Genomic DNA, 16,715 nt, shown 5'->3' with positions numbered 1-16,715 from the left:
AACTCTCAAATAAAACAAAACCCCAAATATTTTAGTTGTCAATTTCCCAGGAGGACCTCTTGAGCTCAGATTCGGACTCTGACAGTAATCCTTCTGAAGACAATGAGGATGAAGTGCAAGACGATGATGACGAGGAAGAGGAGGAGGAAGACGATGGTAATTATCTCACAATTCATTTTCAGGGCTTCTACCTGACTGAGAAATCGGGGGGAAACACCGGGAATTTTTTTATTTAGGATCGGTATTTAGGTTGATAGATTACCACGATTTTTAGCAAAAGAAACCAGGATAAAGGAATTTTGTCGATTACTTTAAAAAGATATCCAGGCATCGGACTCGCCACTATTCACACTGTTTGACATTTATTTTTTTTTTTTTTAGTGATGACACTACTTTGCTGCTTTTTCAAAACAAAGAAAAATGATACTAAGACATTATTTTTTCACAATTCACCGCTAAGGCCAGTATTTCTTAACTAAGTTACGAATTGAAGGAGTTTGGGGTTAATTTTCGGAAAAAAGATGAATTTTTAACAAATCCAATAAACGTCAAACTAAACAGTTTAAACAATAGATGTAATGTTAGTGATAATTTTATTTGAATAATTTTTAGTGTATATTTCAGGGTGTCTAAGTGACCTTAAACCTTGAAAACCTAGAAATCTCCTTGATTTTTTCACGAAAACCTTGAATTTAAAATTTTTTTTTCAAATAGTAATTTTATCGAAATGCGAGGAGTAATTTAAATCTTTAAGCCTATTATGAAAGAAATATCTCGTTTAGAAAAAATCTTTTTTTGAAAAAATTTTGTATTCGTCAAGATATAATTTATCTTTTGTTTATTATAGAATAAGTAAAGATATGTCAAGGTGTTCAACTTATGACTTATAAAAATTATTAGTTTAAAATTTCGATGTTAATTCAGTTTCAGAATTAGAAAAAGGGATACAGTACAACAGATTTAAAAAATTTGAAACGATTTCAAGAGATTTTAAAACATTTTAGAAGATTTCAAAATATTTCAAATAATTCAATGACTTCAACGAAAAAAAAGGATTTTTCAAACAAAGATTCAAGAAAGATTTTATAAGCATTTCAAAATATTTCACAAAGATTTCAAGAATTTCAAACATTAAAAAAAGGCGGCGGGTACACTACATTCAAAACTTTTCACAAAAATTCCCCAAAGATTTTGAACATTTCATAAAGATTTGGAACATTTCACAAAGATTTACAAACTTACAAAAGAGTTTAAATATTTGAAAAAGGGTGTATTAAACCACATTTCTAAGATTTCAAAACATTTCAAAGATTTTAAACAATTTCAAAATTTTGTTAGAAGATATCAAAAGATTTCACTAAGATTTGTAATAATTTAAATAATTCCAACGAATTCACAAAGATTTCTAACATTTCGCGAAGATTTCGAACATTGCACAAAGATTTTAAAACTTTCAAAACATTACAAAGCTTTTAAATAACTTCAAAATTTTTTAGGAGATGTCAAAAGATTTCACAAAAGTTTCAAAGATTTCTTAAAACATTCATAAAGATTTCAAAACAATACGATAATTTCAGATATTTCAACAATGGCACAGTACACCAGATTTCCAGGATTTCTAACCATTTCAAAGATTTTAAACGATTTAAAAATGTTTGACAATATTTCAAACGATTACAAAAGATTTCTCAAATATTTGAAAGAATTCTTAAGGATGTCAAAACATTTAAAAGATTTTTAATAATTTCAAACGAACAGAAAAGATTTCACGAACAAAGATTAAATAAACATTTCAAATATTTTATAAAGATGTAAAAAAAACTTCACAAAGTTTTCGTAGATTTCAATGCTTTCAAGGACTTAAAAGATTTCAACGAGGGTTACAGTACAGTACTTTTCAAATATTCCAGTGATTTTAAACGATTAACACAAATTTCATAAATATTTCAAATATTCCAGTCATTTCAAACGAATACAAAAAGACTCGGAGAAGATTTCACAATTTCTTTACAGAATTCATAAGGATTTCAAAAGAATTGCAAAAGATTTCAAAGATTTTAAGGGATTTCAAAAGGTTTCAACATATTTGAGAAGATTTCAAAAAACTTCAATGATTTCAAACAAATACAAAAGATTTTGTAAATAACGATTAAAGACAGAGTTCACAAGATTTCAAGAATTTTAAAGATTTTACAAAAGCTTTGAAAAATGTCAAAGAATCCGCAAAGATTTTACAAAAATTTCAAGCTTTCATTCACTAAGGTTTGTAATACTTCACAATGATTTCAAAGACATTACAAAGATTTAAAAATATTCGTAAAGATTTCTCAACGACGACTCATGTTCGCAAAAAAATAAGAATTTGTTTATTTACGATTCGGCTTTCTTAGAAATTTTTGGCCAATAAAAAATGAAATGGCTCATTTTTTACATGCATGACCAAAGTTTATTTCATTATTTGATGTATAAAAGGAGACCTGGAAATTTTTGATTTCTTGATCTGGAAAGCCTGGAAAAGACCTTGAATTTTATTCCTAAGAATCGCTAGACATCCTGTATTGTTTTCGTTTCTAAAATTTTGTAACTTAAGAGTTGAATTCTTAAACTAAAAAACAAGAATTTCCTACAAAACGGTTTAATTTTTTATCAAATAGTTAAATTTTCTACCAAATTGTAAATTTTTCAAGCCAAAAAGAAGATTTCTCTACGAAGCAGTTGAATATTAAACTCAAGACTATGGATTTTCAACAAAAAAATAAGATTACAAATCATCCGTTGAATTTTCAGTAAATTAGTTACATTACCAGTTACATATTAAGAATGTATTTCAAGTTTCAACCAAAGAGTTTAATTTTCAGTAAGAAGATTATTTTTATACACAAAAAGACAAATTTTCAACAAAATAGTTTAATTTTCCATTTTTTTAAAATGATTTTTTACCTGAATAATTTAATTTTTTAACTTAAAAAAAAAATCAAATTTTAACTAAAGATGGAATAGTAACATTTTCATTTAATAGAATTAATTTTCAATTTAAGAAAACTATTTTTTTCAAAGTAGTTTAATTTTGTATCAAATTGTTCAATCCAAAAACCAAAAAGATGAATCTTCTATAAAATGATTAAAATTTTTAACCGTAGTATAAAAATTTGTTTACACAAAAAACACGAATTATCAAAAAAATTATGAATCTGGAACGAAAAAAAAAAGTTTCAAGAATGTAATTTAATTTTCAACCAAGGAGTTAAATTTTCAACTAAAAAGATTAATTTTTTGCTAGAAAAGACAAATTTTCAACAACAAAAAATACATACATTTATAATCAAATAGGTTAATTTTTTTTCGTTTTTTTTTGTTTCTGAACATTTTTAACTAAATAGTCTAATTTTCCAACTATTGAATTTAACAGCCAAAAAGAGAACTTCTCATCAAAATAATCAAAAATTTTAACCACAGAATATGAATTTTCAACAAAATAGTTAAATTATCCGTTAAAAAAATCATTTTTAATGAAAAAGAGGAACGATTTTTCTACTAAAATTATTAATCTTCAAACAAAAAAATTAACCTTTAAGACTGTGGTTCATGTTTCAACCAAAGGGTTGAATTTTCAAAAAGTACATACATTTTTAACCAGATAGTTTAACATTCAAATTTTTTTTCGTTTCTTAACAATTTTAACTAAATATCTGAAGTTTTAAAGTAAAGAATATGCACTTTTAGCAAAAAATGTAGTAAGTAGTAAAACATTTCATTTACGACAATTTATGTTCAATAAAAAAACAGATTTTCTATCAAAATAGTTTAATTTTCTACCAAATAGTTCAATTTGGTAGCCAAAAAGAGGACTTTTCTATAAAATAATTTTAAAATATGAACCGCAGAATATAAATTTTCTGCAAAATACTTAAATTATTAGTTTATAAAACTATTTTTTTACACAAAAATTATTTTCGAATAAAATTATTAATCATAGAAAAATAGCTTTCAAGAATATAGTGCAAGTTTCTAACAAGAAGTCGAATTTTTTCCTTAAAAAGATGAATTTTCAACGAAAAATATAATAGACGGTATTTAAAAAAAATGTAATAAAATTATAAAAAAGAGTTGGCTTTGTCCAGAAAAAAGGAATTTTTATTAAAACACTTGAATCTCCAACTAAAACAGATTAGTTTTTAGTCGAACAGTTGCATTTGGATCCAAAAATTAATTTTCTACTAAAGAGGATGAAGATTCAACAAAATGCATAAATTTCCAACGAAATATATAAGTTTTTTTTACCAAATTGTTGAATTTTCGAGCCAAAAATACGAATGTTTTACGAAATAGTTGATTTGAACTCAAATAGATTCATTTTTATTCAGGCAGTTGTATTTCTAACTAAAAAAAAGGGAAATTTCTACAGAAAGAGATACATTTTTAAACCAAAAAGATGAATGTTCAAGAAAATAGTTAAATTTTCAAAAAAAAAAAATGTGTGAGTCAAGAGAAAAAAAATTTTATCAAATTTTTGATTTTTCAATTTAAAAAGACGATTTTTTAAAACTGACAGTATAATTTTCTACCCGAGAAAATGAATTTTCATCATAAAAGTTAATTTTTGACTAATCAGTTGAATTTGTAACACAAGCCGTAAATTTTCACTCAGGAAAATTAATTTTATTTTAATTGATCATTTTTGCTTTGGAACCAAGGGATTTCTGTAAAGAATTATAATTTTTTGATTGCACCGAGATTCTGTAAAGAATAATAATTGTAATTAAAACAGAGAATTTTTTGAAGACAAAAATTCATTCTGATTTAGAAGGTAAGTTAAAAAAATCCTTGTTCCGAATAAGAAATCTTTAAAAATGTTTCAAAATCGCGGGAAATCATTTAAATCGTTACAGCTCTTTTCAATTATCCAGGAAAAATAAAAAATTGGCCAGGAAAAAACTGGGGACGTAAAATCACCCGTCGAGTAGATGCCCTGATTTTCATAATGACAATAAATTTAGCAAATCTTCTCTCATTGTTTTTTTTTTTTTTTGTAGGTGAAGAGAACGAAGAAGAGGAGGAGGAGGAAGAGGAAGGCTCTTCGAACTACGAAGAAGACGGAATGGACTTTTACGAAGATGTTGGAGAAAGTGTTTTCCGAATGCTCCCCTCCTCAGAACGTGACGTGAGCAATGTCGTTATGATCCAGCACAACTTTGGTAACGAAGGTGCCGATCATTCAGCAGCACCCGCTGCTGGAAGGCCAAGTCTTCCATGGAGTGCAAATATGCCTCTACCTCTTGGTTCCTTTGAAGAACCGTCTTCAGCTTCAACCAACAACGGTAGGCTTGATTTCCCTATTATCATTTTTTTTTTTTTTTTTTTTTTCAATAATAAAAACTCTACACGGTACAGCTGAACCAAGTATAAATGAAAGTTGAATGTTGATAGGATTTTTTCTTGATTATGATTGTTGTTTGCTATCCCACTAATATTTCAGGATGAAAATTAAATAATCTTTGGTGTCGTTTATGAAGAAGTCGATTTTATTTTTTAATTAACACTGGTAAATCAGGGTAGACGCTGGAGCGGGAAACCTGGAAAGAGTTTCAAAATGCAGATTTAAAGGTTAAACCAAATTTTTAAATAGAAGTTTTTAAAATCGAAGATTTTTCCATAAAAAAAACAGGGTTGGCCGCAGGACCGGGAAACCAGGAATTTTACGACTTTTCAGAAGAAAAATTATTTAATTATTAAATTATTATTTAATTTTTATCCCATTTGATTTTAAATTTATTAATCTAGAACAAGAATAAGTATTTAATATTTAGCAATATTTCCTTTTTCATTTAAAACGAGTAAATTGAAACCAAATATTTAAAAGAAAACAACTTGAAACTGAATTGTTTTTACATAGAAAGCTTTAAACCTTTAGATTTTCGAAGAACTTTTAAACTTTTAGCGTTACAATTTTGATTTTTCTATTTAAAAAGTGTTTAATTTATAAGTGAAATTGTTAAATTTTGACGCATAAATAACAATTGAACACTTATTATTTGTAGAACAAATTTGAGTAATTTTAAGAGATATGTAGAAGTTTTGAAAAGATTCAAAATTAATTAAAAACTGGAAATTATTTCAAGTAAGTAATTTAAACGAGGTGTGTTGACATTTTTTTCAAAACTTCTAAATATATTTTAAAATTAATCGAACTTTTCCTACAATTTTTGAAAATGCAGAAAATTCAATAAAATCCTTAAAATCTTGTTCTTCTTTGATCATTTTTTAAATCTCTCAAGATCTTCTTAAACTTTCTGTTACGATAATTTTCCAAGGTGAAAAATCCTTTTCAATTTTCCTAATAATCTTAAGAAAATTTGATATTCTTTTGCAGTCTTTCATAATTCTTAATAAAATGCTAAATTTTTTATTTGAAAGCTGCAAATATCTACATTTTATTTTAAATTCGACTGTTGTAAGTATTTCAAATTATTTCAAGTTCTAAATTTAATTCGAATCTTTTGAAAATTCTAAATATCTCTTAATATTACTCTAATATTTTTACAAATAATAAGTTTTATTGTTATTTATAAATTCAAATTTAATTTTTTTAATTTGCAGAATTTTCTAAAAGTTATAGAAAAAATCCAATTAATTTTGAAATAGATTTGAAAGTTGTGACAAAAAATCAAAAATGATTTTGAATTTTGAAACATTTAAAACCTCTTCTAGATTTATGAAAAGATTTTGAAATAAAATTGTAAAGCTTTTGAAGGATGCCTAGACTATTTAAAATTAAAATAATTTAACTTATAATTTAAGAACTGTTAAGTTCAAAAAATTATTTTTCCATTTTTATTGTGTCTAGCTTAAAATTACTTAAGATAATATAATTTTTAAATTTTTTAAAGTTTATTGCTTGATTCTTTAATTTAGACAATTGAAAATGTTAACATGGATTTATATTTTTGGAACTTAATCTGAATCTTTGAACTCCATAATTTAAAAAAGTTCTAAATTTTTTAGTTTATTTTGAATTGAAAACTTTTAAACTTCAATTTAAAAATTTTGGAATTCAAGGGTTCCACTTTGAATGCTTTAATTTCTTGTTTATTGTTTATTGTTTATTACTTTATATGGAAAACTGTTTAGAATATAGTTTGATTTTTTAAATTTCATTGGCCGTGAAAAATGTTTGCAATCTGGTATAAACTCTGGGTGGCCGCTGGACTGGAAATTCGAAGATTTTTTGAGACCGGGAAATGATGGTAAATTTAGTTATTTCACGGGAATCTTAAAATTTGTCAGCAGAAAGTTTTTAGAAACAAAAACAATTTTTTAAATAATTAGTTGAATTGTTATATTTTTCAATTATGCTATTATTCAGTTCACAATGCGTAATTGAAAAATATTTTACTTAAAAAATTTTCCATTTTAGATATTTATTTTCAAACTTAAATGTTTAATTTAAACAATTTTAAAATTCTGTCTTGAAGACTTGAACCATTAAAAATTAAAAGCGTTTGAAGTGGAACATTTTTGATGAAAAGACATTTTTATTTAATAACAAAAATGTAATGTATCTGTGCTAAATTAGTTCGAAATTTAAAAATTTTTATATTTTAAATTTAAATATTAAACTTTTTAAATTTGGAAGTCTTAGTCATTAAAAAGATTCTGATTGAAACATTGTAAACTATTTTCAACTTAAAAATAACATCATAATAATATTTTTTTAATTAAAGGCTTTTATTACATTTAAAATATTGTTTCAGTCTAAAATATTCCATTTTTAAACCATTCGAATTGAAACTCTCGAATTAGAAAAAAGGTTAATTATTGAATATTTAGCAATATTTGAATCTTTATGTAAGACAAGTAAATTGATACCAAATATTTAAAAGTAAACAATTAAAACTTAATTGTTTGGCAGAGAAAACCTAAAATCGTTCAAATTTCGAAAAGCCTTTAAACGTTGAACGTTACAATTGTAATTGTATTTAAAAAATGTTTAATTTGTAAATGAAATTATTGAATTTTCATGAATACATTACAAATTAACATTTGTAGAAAATATTTGAGTAATTTTAAGAGATCTTTAGGAGTTTTGAAAATATTCCGAATTATTATGCAAAGTTTCCATAAAATCTTCCAGATTCTCCTTTGGAAATTTTGTATATTTTTTAAAACCTTTTCAAAAATTCTCTTAAAATAATAAATTTACATTGAAATTTTTTAAATTTTTCTAAGAATGTTAAGAAAAGGTTTTTATTCTTTTGAAGCCTTTTACAATTCTAGTTTTTAATTTTTTTGTTTAAAATCTGAAAAAATCTGCATTTTGTTTTAAATTGGACTATCATTTCAATTTTTAAATTAATATAGAATCTTTTTAAAACTTCTAAATGTCTCTTAAAATAACTCAGATTTTGTCTACAAATAATACATTTTTAATCGTTATTTATATAACAAAATTGTCTAAACTTGCAGGATTTCCTAAAAATTGTAGGGAATAATCAATTAATTTTGACAGTTATTTAAAAGTTTTGAAAAAATTTGAAAAATAATTTTAAATTTTCGCAAGATTTCGAAATAAAATGTTGAAGCTTTTCAAGGGTTTTTAAACGATTTAAAATTAAAATAATTGAATTGCTAATTTAAGAAGTGTTTAGTATTAAAAATTTTAATTTTTAATGTTTCTAACGTAAAGTTCATTAAAATTGTATAATTTAGAACATTTCAAAGTTCATTGATTGATTTTTTAAATTTAAAGCATTGAAAATTAAAACGTGGATTTCTATTTTTTTATATTGAAAAATTTTAGTCTTTTCCATTTTATACGTACAAATTATTGCGCATTTGATACAAAATTTTTGAATTAAAAAACTTTGAAACTTCAATTTTTAAATTTCAAAAATCAACAGTTCCACTTTGAGTGCTTTCATTTGCAGCTCAGTTTTTATTATCACAAATGAAACATTTTTCAGCTTCAGTATTCGATTTTTTTATTTTAATAATCGTTAAAAATGTTTGTGAACCGGGAAAACCCGGGAAATGACAGTGAATTTCTTTTTTGACCGGGAATTGACAAATTTTTAGAAAAGTGTCCCACTTTGATTTCAACCGTTTTTTAAATAATTAATTGAACTGTTACCTTTGTCAGTCAAGATATCATTCCGTTTTTAATACGTAATTCGAAAATCTTTTGCTTTAACAATGATCTATTTTAGATTTTGATTTTTAAGCGTGCATTTTTATTAAAAGATTTTTTAAATACAGTTTAGAAAATGTGAAAAATTACAAATTAGAAGCATTTGAAATTGAAGATTTTGGATAAAAACTATGTTTAGTTGATTAACTGTGAATCATTTTACAATTTCAGAATTTGCAGATTTTAACGTTAAAAATTAAACTGTTTCAGTTGGAAAATCTTATTATATAAACAAATGTAAACGCCCGATTAAAACTTATAAATTATTTTAAAAAATGAGTAATAAATCATTTAAAAAATAAACTTTGAACGTTACAATTTTAATTGTTCTATTTAAAAAAATTAAATTTGTAATTCAGATTGTTAATTTTGTATGTATAAACAACAGTTGAACACCTATTATTCTTATACAAAATTTGAAAAGTTGAAGAGATATTTAGAATTTTTAAAAACTTCAAAGTTAATGTAAAATTTTGACATTATTTCAAATAATTTAAGCGAAGTGTCTAGGTGTACTGATAAAATTCGGCCTTTCGTACGAAAATTTCGTTGCAAATAGCAAATTGAACACAAAATATAAGTTTTTCCAGATGTTGAAAAAAAAATTTAGAAGCTTTTTAGAATTTTGACAGGCTTCAGCAGATTAAAAAACATTTCCTTGGAAAATTGAAAATGTTTTTTTTTGTGTGGAAAATATAACTTTAAGAGAACATTAAAAAAGTTTTAGAAAGATTTACAAAATTAAAAAAAAAAATGAATGTTAAAGATTTAAAAGAAATTTTTCTATTTGACAATATTAAAAAAGAAATTTATAGATTTAGTGCTATTTTATCAGATTTCTGAGGATTTCAGTGATTTCAAGGAATTTTAAAACTCTCAAGGTATTTTAATACATTTTCCATGAAATCAGAAAATACCATTATAGAATATCACAGAATTTTATAATCTTTTAGTAGATTTTACAGAATTTATTCATGAGAAGTGAGGTATTTGGTAAAGAAGAAGAGATTTGAAATTCACCCTGAATTCTTTGAAATTCTCTTGAATTTTATGAGTTAACTGGAAGTTTTTTAATCCATTTGAATTCCTACAATCTTACTCTTTTTAATTTTTATAAGTTTTAATTTAATTGATCCTTTTCCATATTTTTAAATTGTTTTCAATTCACTTGATTGTTTTGCATTCACTTCTTGTGTTAGAAATTAGTAAGGCTTCAAAGATTTGAAGCGATTTAAGGTTTTTTTTGGAATTCATTCTGAATTCTTTTAAATTCTTTCTTTCATATTTTCAAATTGCTTTAAATTCATTTGATTTTTTTAAATTCACCTTGATTTCTTCTGATTTTCATCGAATTCTTCTCTTTTGCCATAAATTCCTCTAAATTCATTTCAGTTTTACGGATCAATGGAATTTTTGTATTTTTAAACATTGTTTCCAATGTATTTGAATTCTTTTGAATGTAAATTGAATTGTTCCGAAATCTTCTGATTTTATCCTGAATATGTTTCCCTTTGAGCGCGAAAAAAGTACCCTATGAGCGTTACAAAAAGTACGCTTTGATTCCTATATTTTATCCTACAGGGACTGTAAGGCTGTTTTATGAACACATGTAATTATATTCATAATAAAAGATTATAAATCGTTTTTTTGTTGTTGTGATTACTCTTGAATAATTAATTATTAATCAATCGCTCATTGAGACTTGATTCAGCCGCACCGCCTATTATTCTTCTTATTGTTGTTATGATTTATTTGAGCATTGTGTACACTCTGGGCAAAATGTTTAATTTACAAAAACTTGATATTTTTCAGCCTCATTTAATTCGCGGAGAAGAGTGGACGGTTCTTTACTGCTTTCTCGTATTTTAGGTATTAGCCTGCAGCCTTTGCTAATGGCGCAAAGCAGTTTGGACCCAACCAATACCAGAGCTCAGAGAGCTCTTCGCCAACGCAGGTATCAGTACCTCCACGTACCGAACCCGCGAAATCCAAACCCTCCTGTAATTTTGCAAAGGTGCGGTTATTAGTTTACTTAAGTTATTTTATTTAGTTGGCTTTCCCGAACCGTCTCCTCACGTGACTATTCACTTTTGTAGACTCTTGGGACCCGCAGCACAGAGCCTCCCACTTTCTGCTAGTCAGGTCCTGGCATCCAGCTTGAGAGATACGAGAGTTCTTGTTATGGACAATGGACTTGGCATCTTCACGAATCAGGAGGAAGAACAGGTTGATTTTGTCGTGAGTAAAATCTCACTTTTCATTATCTAGTTTCAGGCCTCGTACTTGAAAAAGTTCTTTAATGCCCGAGAATTTATGTTGAGCAAATGCTCTCGAGAATATGTTCAGCATTTAGGCATTTAATGCATTTATTGTTAAAACAAATATACATCATAATTAATACATACATTTTTACAAAAACCTTCTAAAGTGAAATGAACATCCGTTTTTTAAATTACAAAGTTTTTACAGATCAGGTAATTCCAGAATGTCAGGGAATATCAGGAAAAACTTTGATACGAGTTGGGGAATTTTCGAAAAACTTAAGTTGCACTTAATTTTATTATTGTGGCTCGAAATCGCCACTATTTGGTTGAAAATGAATCTCTTTTAGTTGAGGATTCAAAACTATTTTGTTGAAAATTCATCTTTTTTTTTGTGGAATTCAACTATTTTTAGTAGAAAAGTAAAATCCTTTTTGGTTGAAAGGTCAAATATCACGTTTTTCGCTAAGAATTAATTCTTTTTCATGGTGGCCGCTGGACCGGGAAACCTGGAAAACCCCGAAATGACCGAGAATTTTATGAGAACGGGGAAAACCGAGAAATGACAGTGAATTTATTTTTTGCCGGGGAAATTTAAAAATATTTTAGTATAAAAATGTTGTCCAACTTTGATTTTAACCGTTTTTTTAATAATTTTTGAAATTTCGATTTTTATAAATTATTATATTATTCCGTTTTAAATGCTTAATTCGAAAATCTTTCAATTTAATAATTTTCCATTTTAGATTTTTAAGTGTTAATAGCATGTATTTTAATTTAAAGAATTTTAAAATATAGTCTTATAGGCTTAAAAATGAGAAGTTTTTAAAATCGAAGATTTTTTTAGTAAAAAACAGGGTGGCCGCCGGACCGGGAACTCGAGAATTTTACGAATTTTCAGAAGAAAAATCTGCCCAAGTTCGACTTTAACTTTTTTTAAAATAATTAAAGTGCAGTTTTGAAGATTTAAACAATTAAAATCGTTTGAAGTTGAAAATTATTGATAAAAAACAGTTTCATTTTATTAACTGTAAATACAAATTAATTAATTTAAAAAATGGATCTGTACTCGAAGTATATAAATCTGAACAATAATTGATTTGCCCAAAAAATTCTAGATTCGTTCAGAATTTGACGATTATGTATATCATTTACTCCGATAATTTTATTTTTAAATAAAAATCGTCATGATTTATCAATAATATATTTTTAATTCAGAGTTTGAGGTATTCCTTTATATTATTTTTTTTATATATTAAATTTAATAAATAAATTTATTAATATATTATTTCTATTAATTTTTTTATCTATTGAAAAACGTAAACGTGCGTTTTACTATTTTCAACTTAAAAATAATTCCATAATAATGTAGTCATAATTAAAGGTTTTTATTAAATTAAAAATAATGTTTGAATGTAAATTATTTAATTTTTATCCTATTTAATTTGAAATTTCTTAATGTAAAAAAAGAATAAGTATTTAATATTTAGAAATATTTCATTTTTCATTTAAGACGAGTAAATTGAAACTAAATATCTCTTATAATTACTTTATTTTTTTGCAAATAATAAGTGTTCTATTGTTATTTATAAATTCGAATTTAAGTTTTTTTTTTTAATTTGCAGGAATTTCTAAAAGTTATAGAAAAAATTCAATTCATTTTGAAATATATTTAAAAGTTCCGAAAAAAATTCTAAAATTATTTTGAAGTTGGAAACATTTTAAACCACTACTAGATTTCTCAAGATATTGTAATAAAATGTTAAGGCTTTTAAAGGATGCCTAGACTGTTTAAAATAAAAATGATTTAACTTGAAATTACAGAAATGTTAAGTTAAAAAAGTTATTTTTCAATTTTTAATGCGTCTAGCTTAAAATTACTTAAGAAAATTTAATTTTGAACATTTTTAAAGTTCATTGCTTGATTCTTAAATTGAGACTATTGAAAATGTTTTAATGTAACTTTTTGATCGAAAATTCTACTACTTTGTTAAAAAATTCCTTTATTTTGTCAATGATTCATCATTTTGGTCCTAAATGTTTACAATTATGAAAAAAGCTACAACAAAAAATTATTATTTAATTTCTTAAATTTTTAACTCCATATCGCTTTTTATGTGAACGTAAGTTGGGTTTGAAAAAGTGGTTTAAAAAATTTGAGGTTACGCTCACATGGCCTTAAGTTGAAAATTCAAATGTTTGTTTTAAAGTTCCTGTATTTTACTGAAAATTCAAATTCTTGAGAGAATATTTAAGCTTATAGGTGACTATTTCTTCTTTTTTGTTAAAAATTTCTTGGAAAAACAAATATTTGGTTGAAAATTCAAGTACTTTATTAAAAAATCGTCTATTTTGGTAGAAAATTCATGTTATTGGTTGCAAAAAACAAGCTTTTTAATTGAAAATTAGTTTTGTCTTAGGAAAATTTGTTTTTTCTCAATTAGAATTCATTTTCTTAAATGAAGATGTAACTGTTCCATTTCTTGTAGAAAACTCATCTATTTAAATGGAAATTTAATCTTCTTGTTTGCAAATTATACTATTTTTCGAAAATTCTTTTTTTTTTTTTAGCTGAAAATTTCACTATTTTATTTTTGTTAGAAATGTTATCTTTTTAGTTGAAAATTCATCTATTTGGTGAAAAATTAAATGTTTCAAATTGAAGATTTATCATTTTAATTGAAAATTCACTATTTTTTGTTTTGTTAATAATTAATATCTTTGGTTGAAAAAAAGTGATGCTGTAACTATTCCATTTTTTCTTGAAATTTTCAAGTTTTAGTTGAAAATTAATTCACTTTGTTGAAAAAATCGGTTTTTGTTTGATTAAAATTTACTTTTCTAACTGCAGTTTGAACTATTCTAGTTCAGGTTTGTAAATTTATCATTTTTAGTTGCAAATTTATATATTTTATTGAAACTGTATCTTTTAGTAGAATATTCATCTTTTGAGTTTAAAATTCTCAGCGAATCACAACATACCGAAAAATTGGCTGCATTTTTTCGTGATTTTATTCAAGGAGCTTCCAAAAATAACTTTAGACGATTGACTGTATCTTATGAATTAACCATGTATTTTAGTTGATTTCTGAATCAAGTAGTGAAGTTTGCATCGAAAAAACACTAATTCTCAACAAAAAATGTAATGGTTATTTTAACAAAGAAAATATTTTTATTTTAAATAAAAAACACATTAATTTTCAATCAAGCAGTTGCATTTGCAATAAAAAAATGAGATTTTAGTAAAACCAATAAATGGAATAGTTAAAATTTGATTTAAAACAATTTTCAATCATAAAAACTGCCTTTTTTAAAAAACTGTTGAATTTCCAAGCAAAAAAAACGGATTTTCTATAAAACAGTTAAATTTTCAACTAAGAAGATTAATTTTCTACAAAAAAAATACATATTTTCAACAAAACACATTAATTTTCAATTATATAGTTGAATTTGCAACGAAGAAGATTAATCTTCTACGATAAATACAAATGTTTTAAAAATTATGTAAATTTTCAACTAAATAATTTGAATAATGGATGGGATATTTGTCCAAATTTGATTGAATTTTTAGTTTATATTTTTTTATTTAAAAAAATTGTTTTACAAATACTTAAATTTTTAAACTAACGAAGACCAGTTATTACTAAAAATTGGAGTAGTTAGGTTTTCATTTAAAATTTAATTTTCTACAAAACAAGTTCAATTTTGTACCATATTGTTGAATTTTCTAATAAAAAAAAAACGAGTTTTCTACCGAACAGTTGAATTTTTAATCAGAGAATATGAATTTAATAAAAAGTCAAGTTCAAACGAACCAGTCGAATTTTTAATAAAATATTTGAATTTTCAGATAAAAAAATTATTTTTTAACGAAAACTTAAAGTTTGATGTTACCAACAAAATACTTGAAGCTTTAACAAAAACAGACTAATTTTCAATCAAACCGTTTTATTTTTTAAAACAACGAATTAAATGAATTTTTGATCAAATTATAGAATTTTCTACCAAATTGCTGCATTTTCTACAAAACAGTTGCATTTTTAAGCAACGACCTTATATTTTATGCAAAAAAAAATCAATTACATTGTTTAATTTTCAAGCTATTAAATTTGTTATAAAATAAAGTTATTTTTTAAAGATTTTTTTTTATTCTGACTACACCGAAGTTTAATACTTGAAAAATTGTATAGCACTATTTTAGTCCCTTTTTAAATTGGTGAAACTATGTTTACACTTTTTTTTTATCTCTGAAATGAGTCCGAGGCCTGTATTTTCCATTTTGTTAATTATGAATGTTACTCAAGTTTCTTCTTAATTTCAGGATCAGTCTGGATATTTGTACGGACCTAGTTTAGCTGCCACCTTGAATAATATTCCAACGACTTTACACTGGTGGATCGAGGAAAGCAAATTATTGGATGGTGATTCCCAACCCGACTGCTGTGTTGGTTAGTATTCATTTCCGGAATTAATTGTTTGGTGTTGTGAATTTTTTTGCACTTGATTTTATTTTTTCTGTTTTTTTCTTTTATTTTTTTTTTAAGGGGTTGTACATAAACTAATTCCTGATTTGGAAAAATACCGAAATGCGGAGTTAGCAGAGAGGAAAGAGAAGAGAAAGAAACAACAGGCGGCTGAGAAGGAAGCGGAGAAAGATAATAAGGAGGAAAAGGATAAATCAAGCACCACAGAAGGTAAGAGATCGTACTTAAATTATTTATCTAGTTGTAAATTTAATTATTTGGCTGAAAATTTAACAATTTTTGTTTAAAAGACTTTCTTTTTTGTAGAAAATTCTACTGTTTAGTTAAAAATTCGCCTTTTTAGGTTAAAAACTTAACTCTTTTTGTATAACTTCAACCTATTGTTGATTATTCATATTTTGTTGCTGATAAGTCAACTGAAATCTTTTATGGATGAAAACTATTTTTTCTGAATATTTGTAATTTGTATTAAAAAGTTCATCTTTTTAGCAGAAATATTGCATCTTTCTTGGATAAGAAGGCAACGGTTCTATTGAAAATTCGACTATTTCGTAGAAAATTCACTTTTTGTTTAAAATTCTTATTTCTGTGTTAAAAAGTTAATTGAAATCTTTTCGGATAAAAATTAAACTCTTTGAAAATTTGTCTTTTTGATTTGAAAATTCATCTATTTTAATAGAATTTTCATTTTTCTTGATAAAAATGCAACTGTTTGGTTGATGATTTAACAATCTTGTCAAAAAGTCATACTTTTTTTTTTTAAATTCGACTAGCGAGCAGAAAATT

At 25.0% G+C, this 16,715-nt stretch overlaps 1 protein-coding gene across 11 annotated transcripts in view; it reads left to right on the top strand.

Moving 5' to 3' along the window:
• Positions 1-16,715, top strand: part of LOC117170522 (E3 ubiquitin-protein ligase HUWE1-like) — a 111,986-nt gene that overhangs the window by 40,361 nt on the left and 54,910 nt on the right. For 3 of the 11 annotated variants that reach the window (XM_033357306.1, XM_033357304.1, XM_033357300.1), the window contains exons 11-16: positions 51-156; positions 5,034-5,318; positions 10,997-11,198; positions 11,281-11,422; positions 15,767-15,893; positions 15,990-16,139. In XM_033357306.1, coding sequence (XP_033213197.1) covers positions 51-156; positions 5,034-5,318; positions 10,997-11,198; positions 11,281-11,422; positions 15,767-15,893; positions 15,990-16,139 — 1,012 coding nt within the window. Of the gene's footprint in view, positions 1-35; positions 157-5,033; positions 5,319-10,996; positions 11,199-11,280; positions 11,423-15,766; positions 15,894-15,989; positions 16,140-16,715 lie in introns of all 11 variants that reach the window. The other 8 variants (XM_033357305.1, XM_033357299.1, XM_033357298.1 and 5 more) reach the window with 5 other exon arrangements.

This window comes from Belonocnema kinseyi, chromosome 4, assembly GCF_010883055.1.
Source record: "Belonocnema kinseyi isolate 2016_QV_RU_SX_M_011 chromosome 4, B_treatae_v1, whole genome shotgun sequence".
Classification (NCBI taxonomy): Eukaryota; Metazoa; Arthropoda; class Insecta; order Hymenoptera; family Cynipidae; genus Belonocnema; species Belonocnema kinseyi.
The sequence above is the reverse complement of the archived record's forward strand: the minus strand, read 5'-3'. Positions and strand labels throughout refer to the sequence as shown.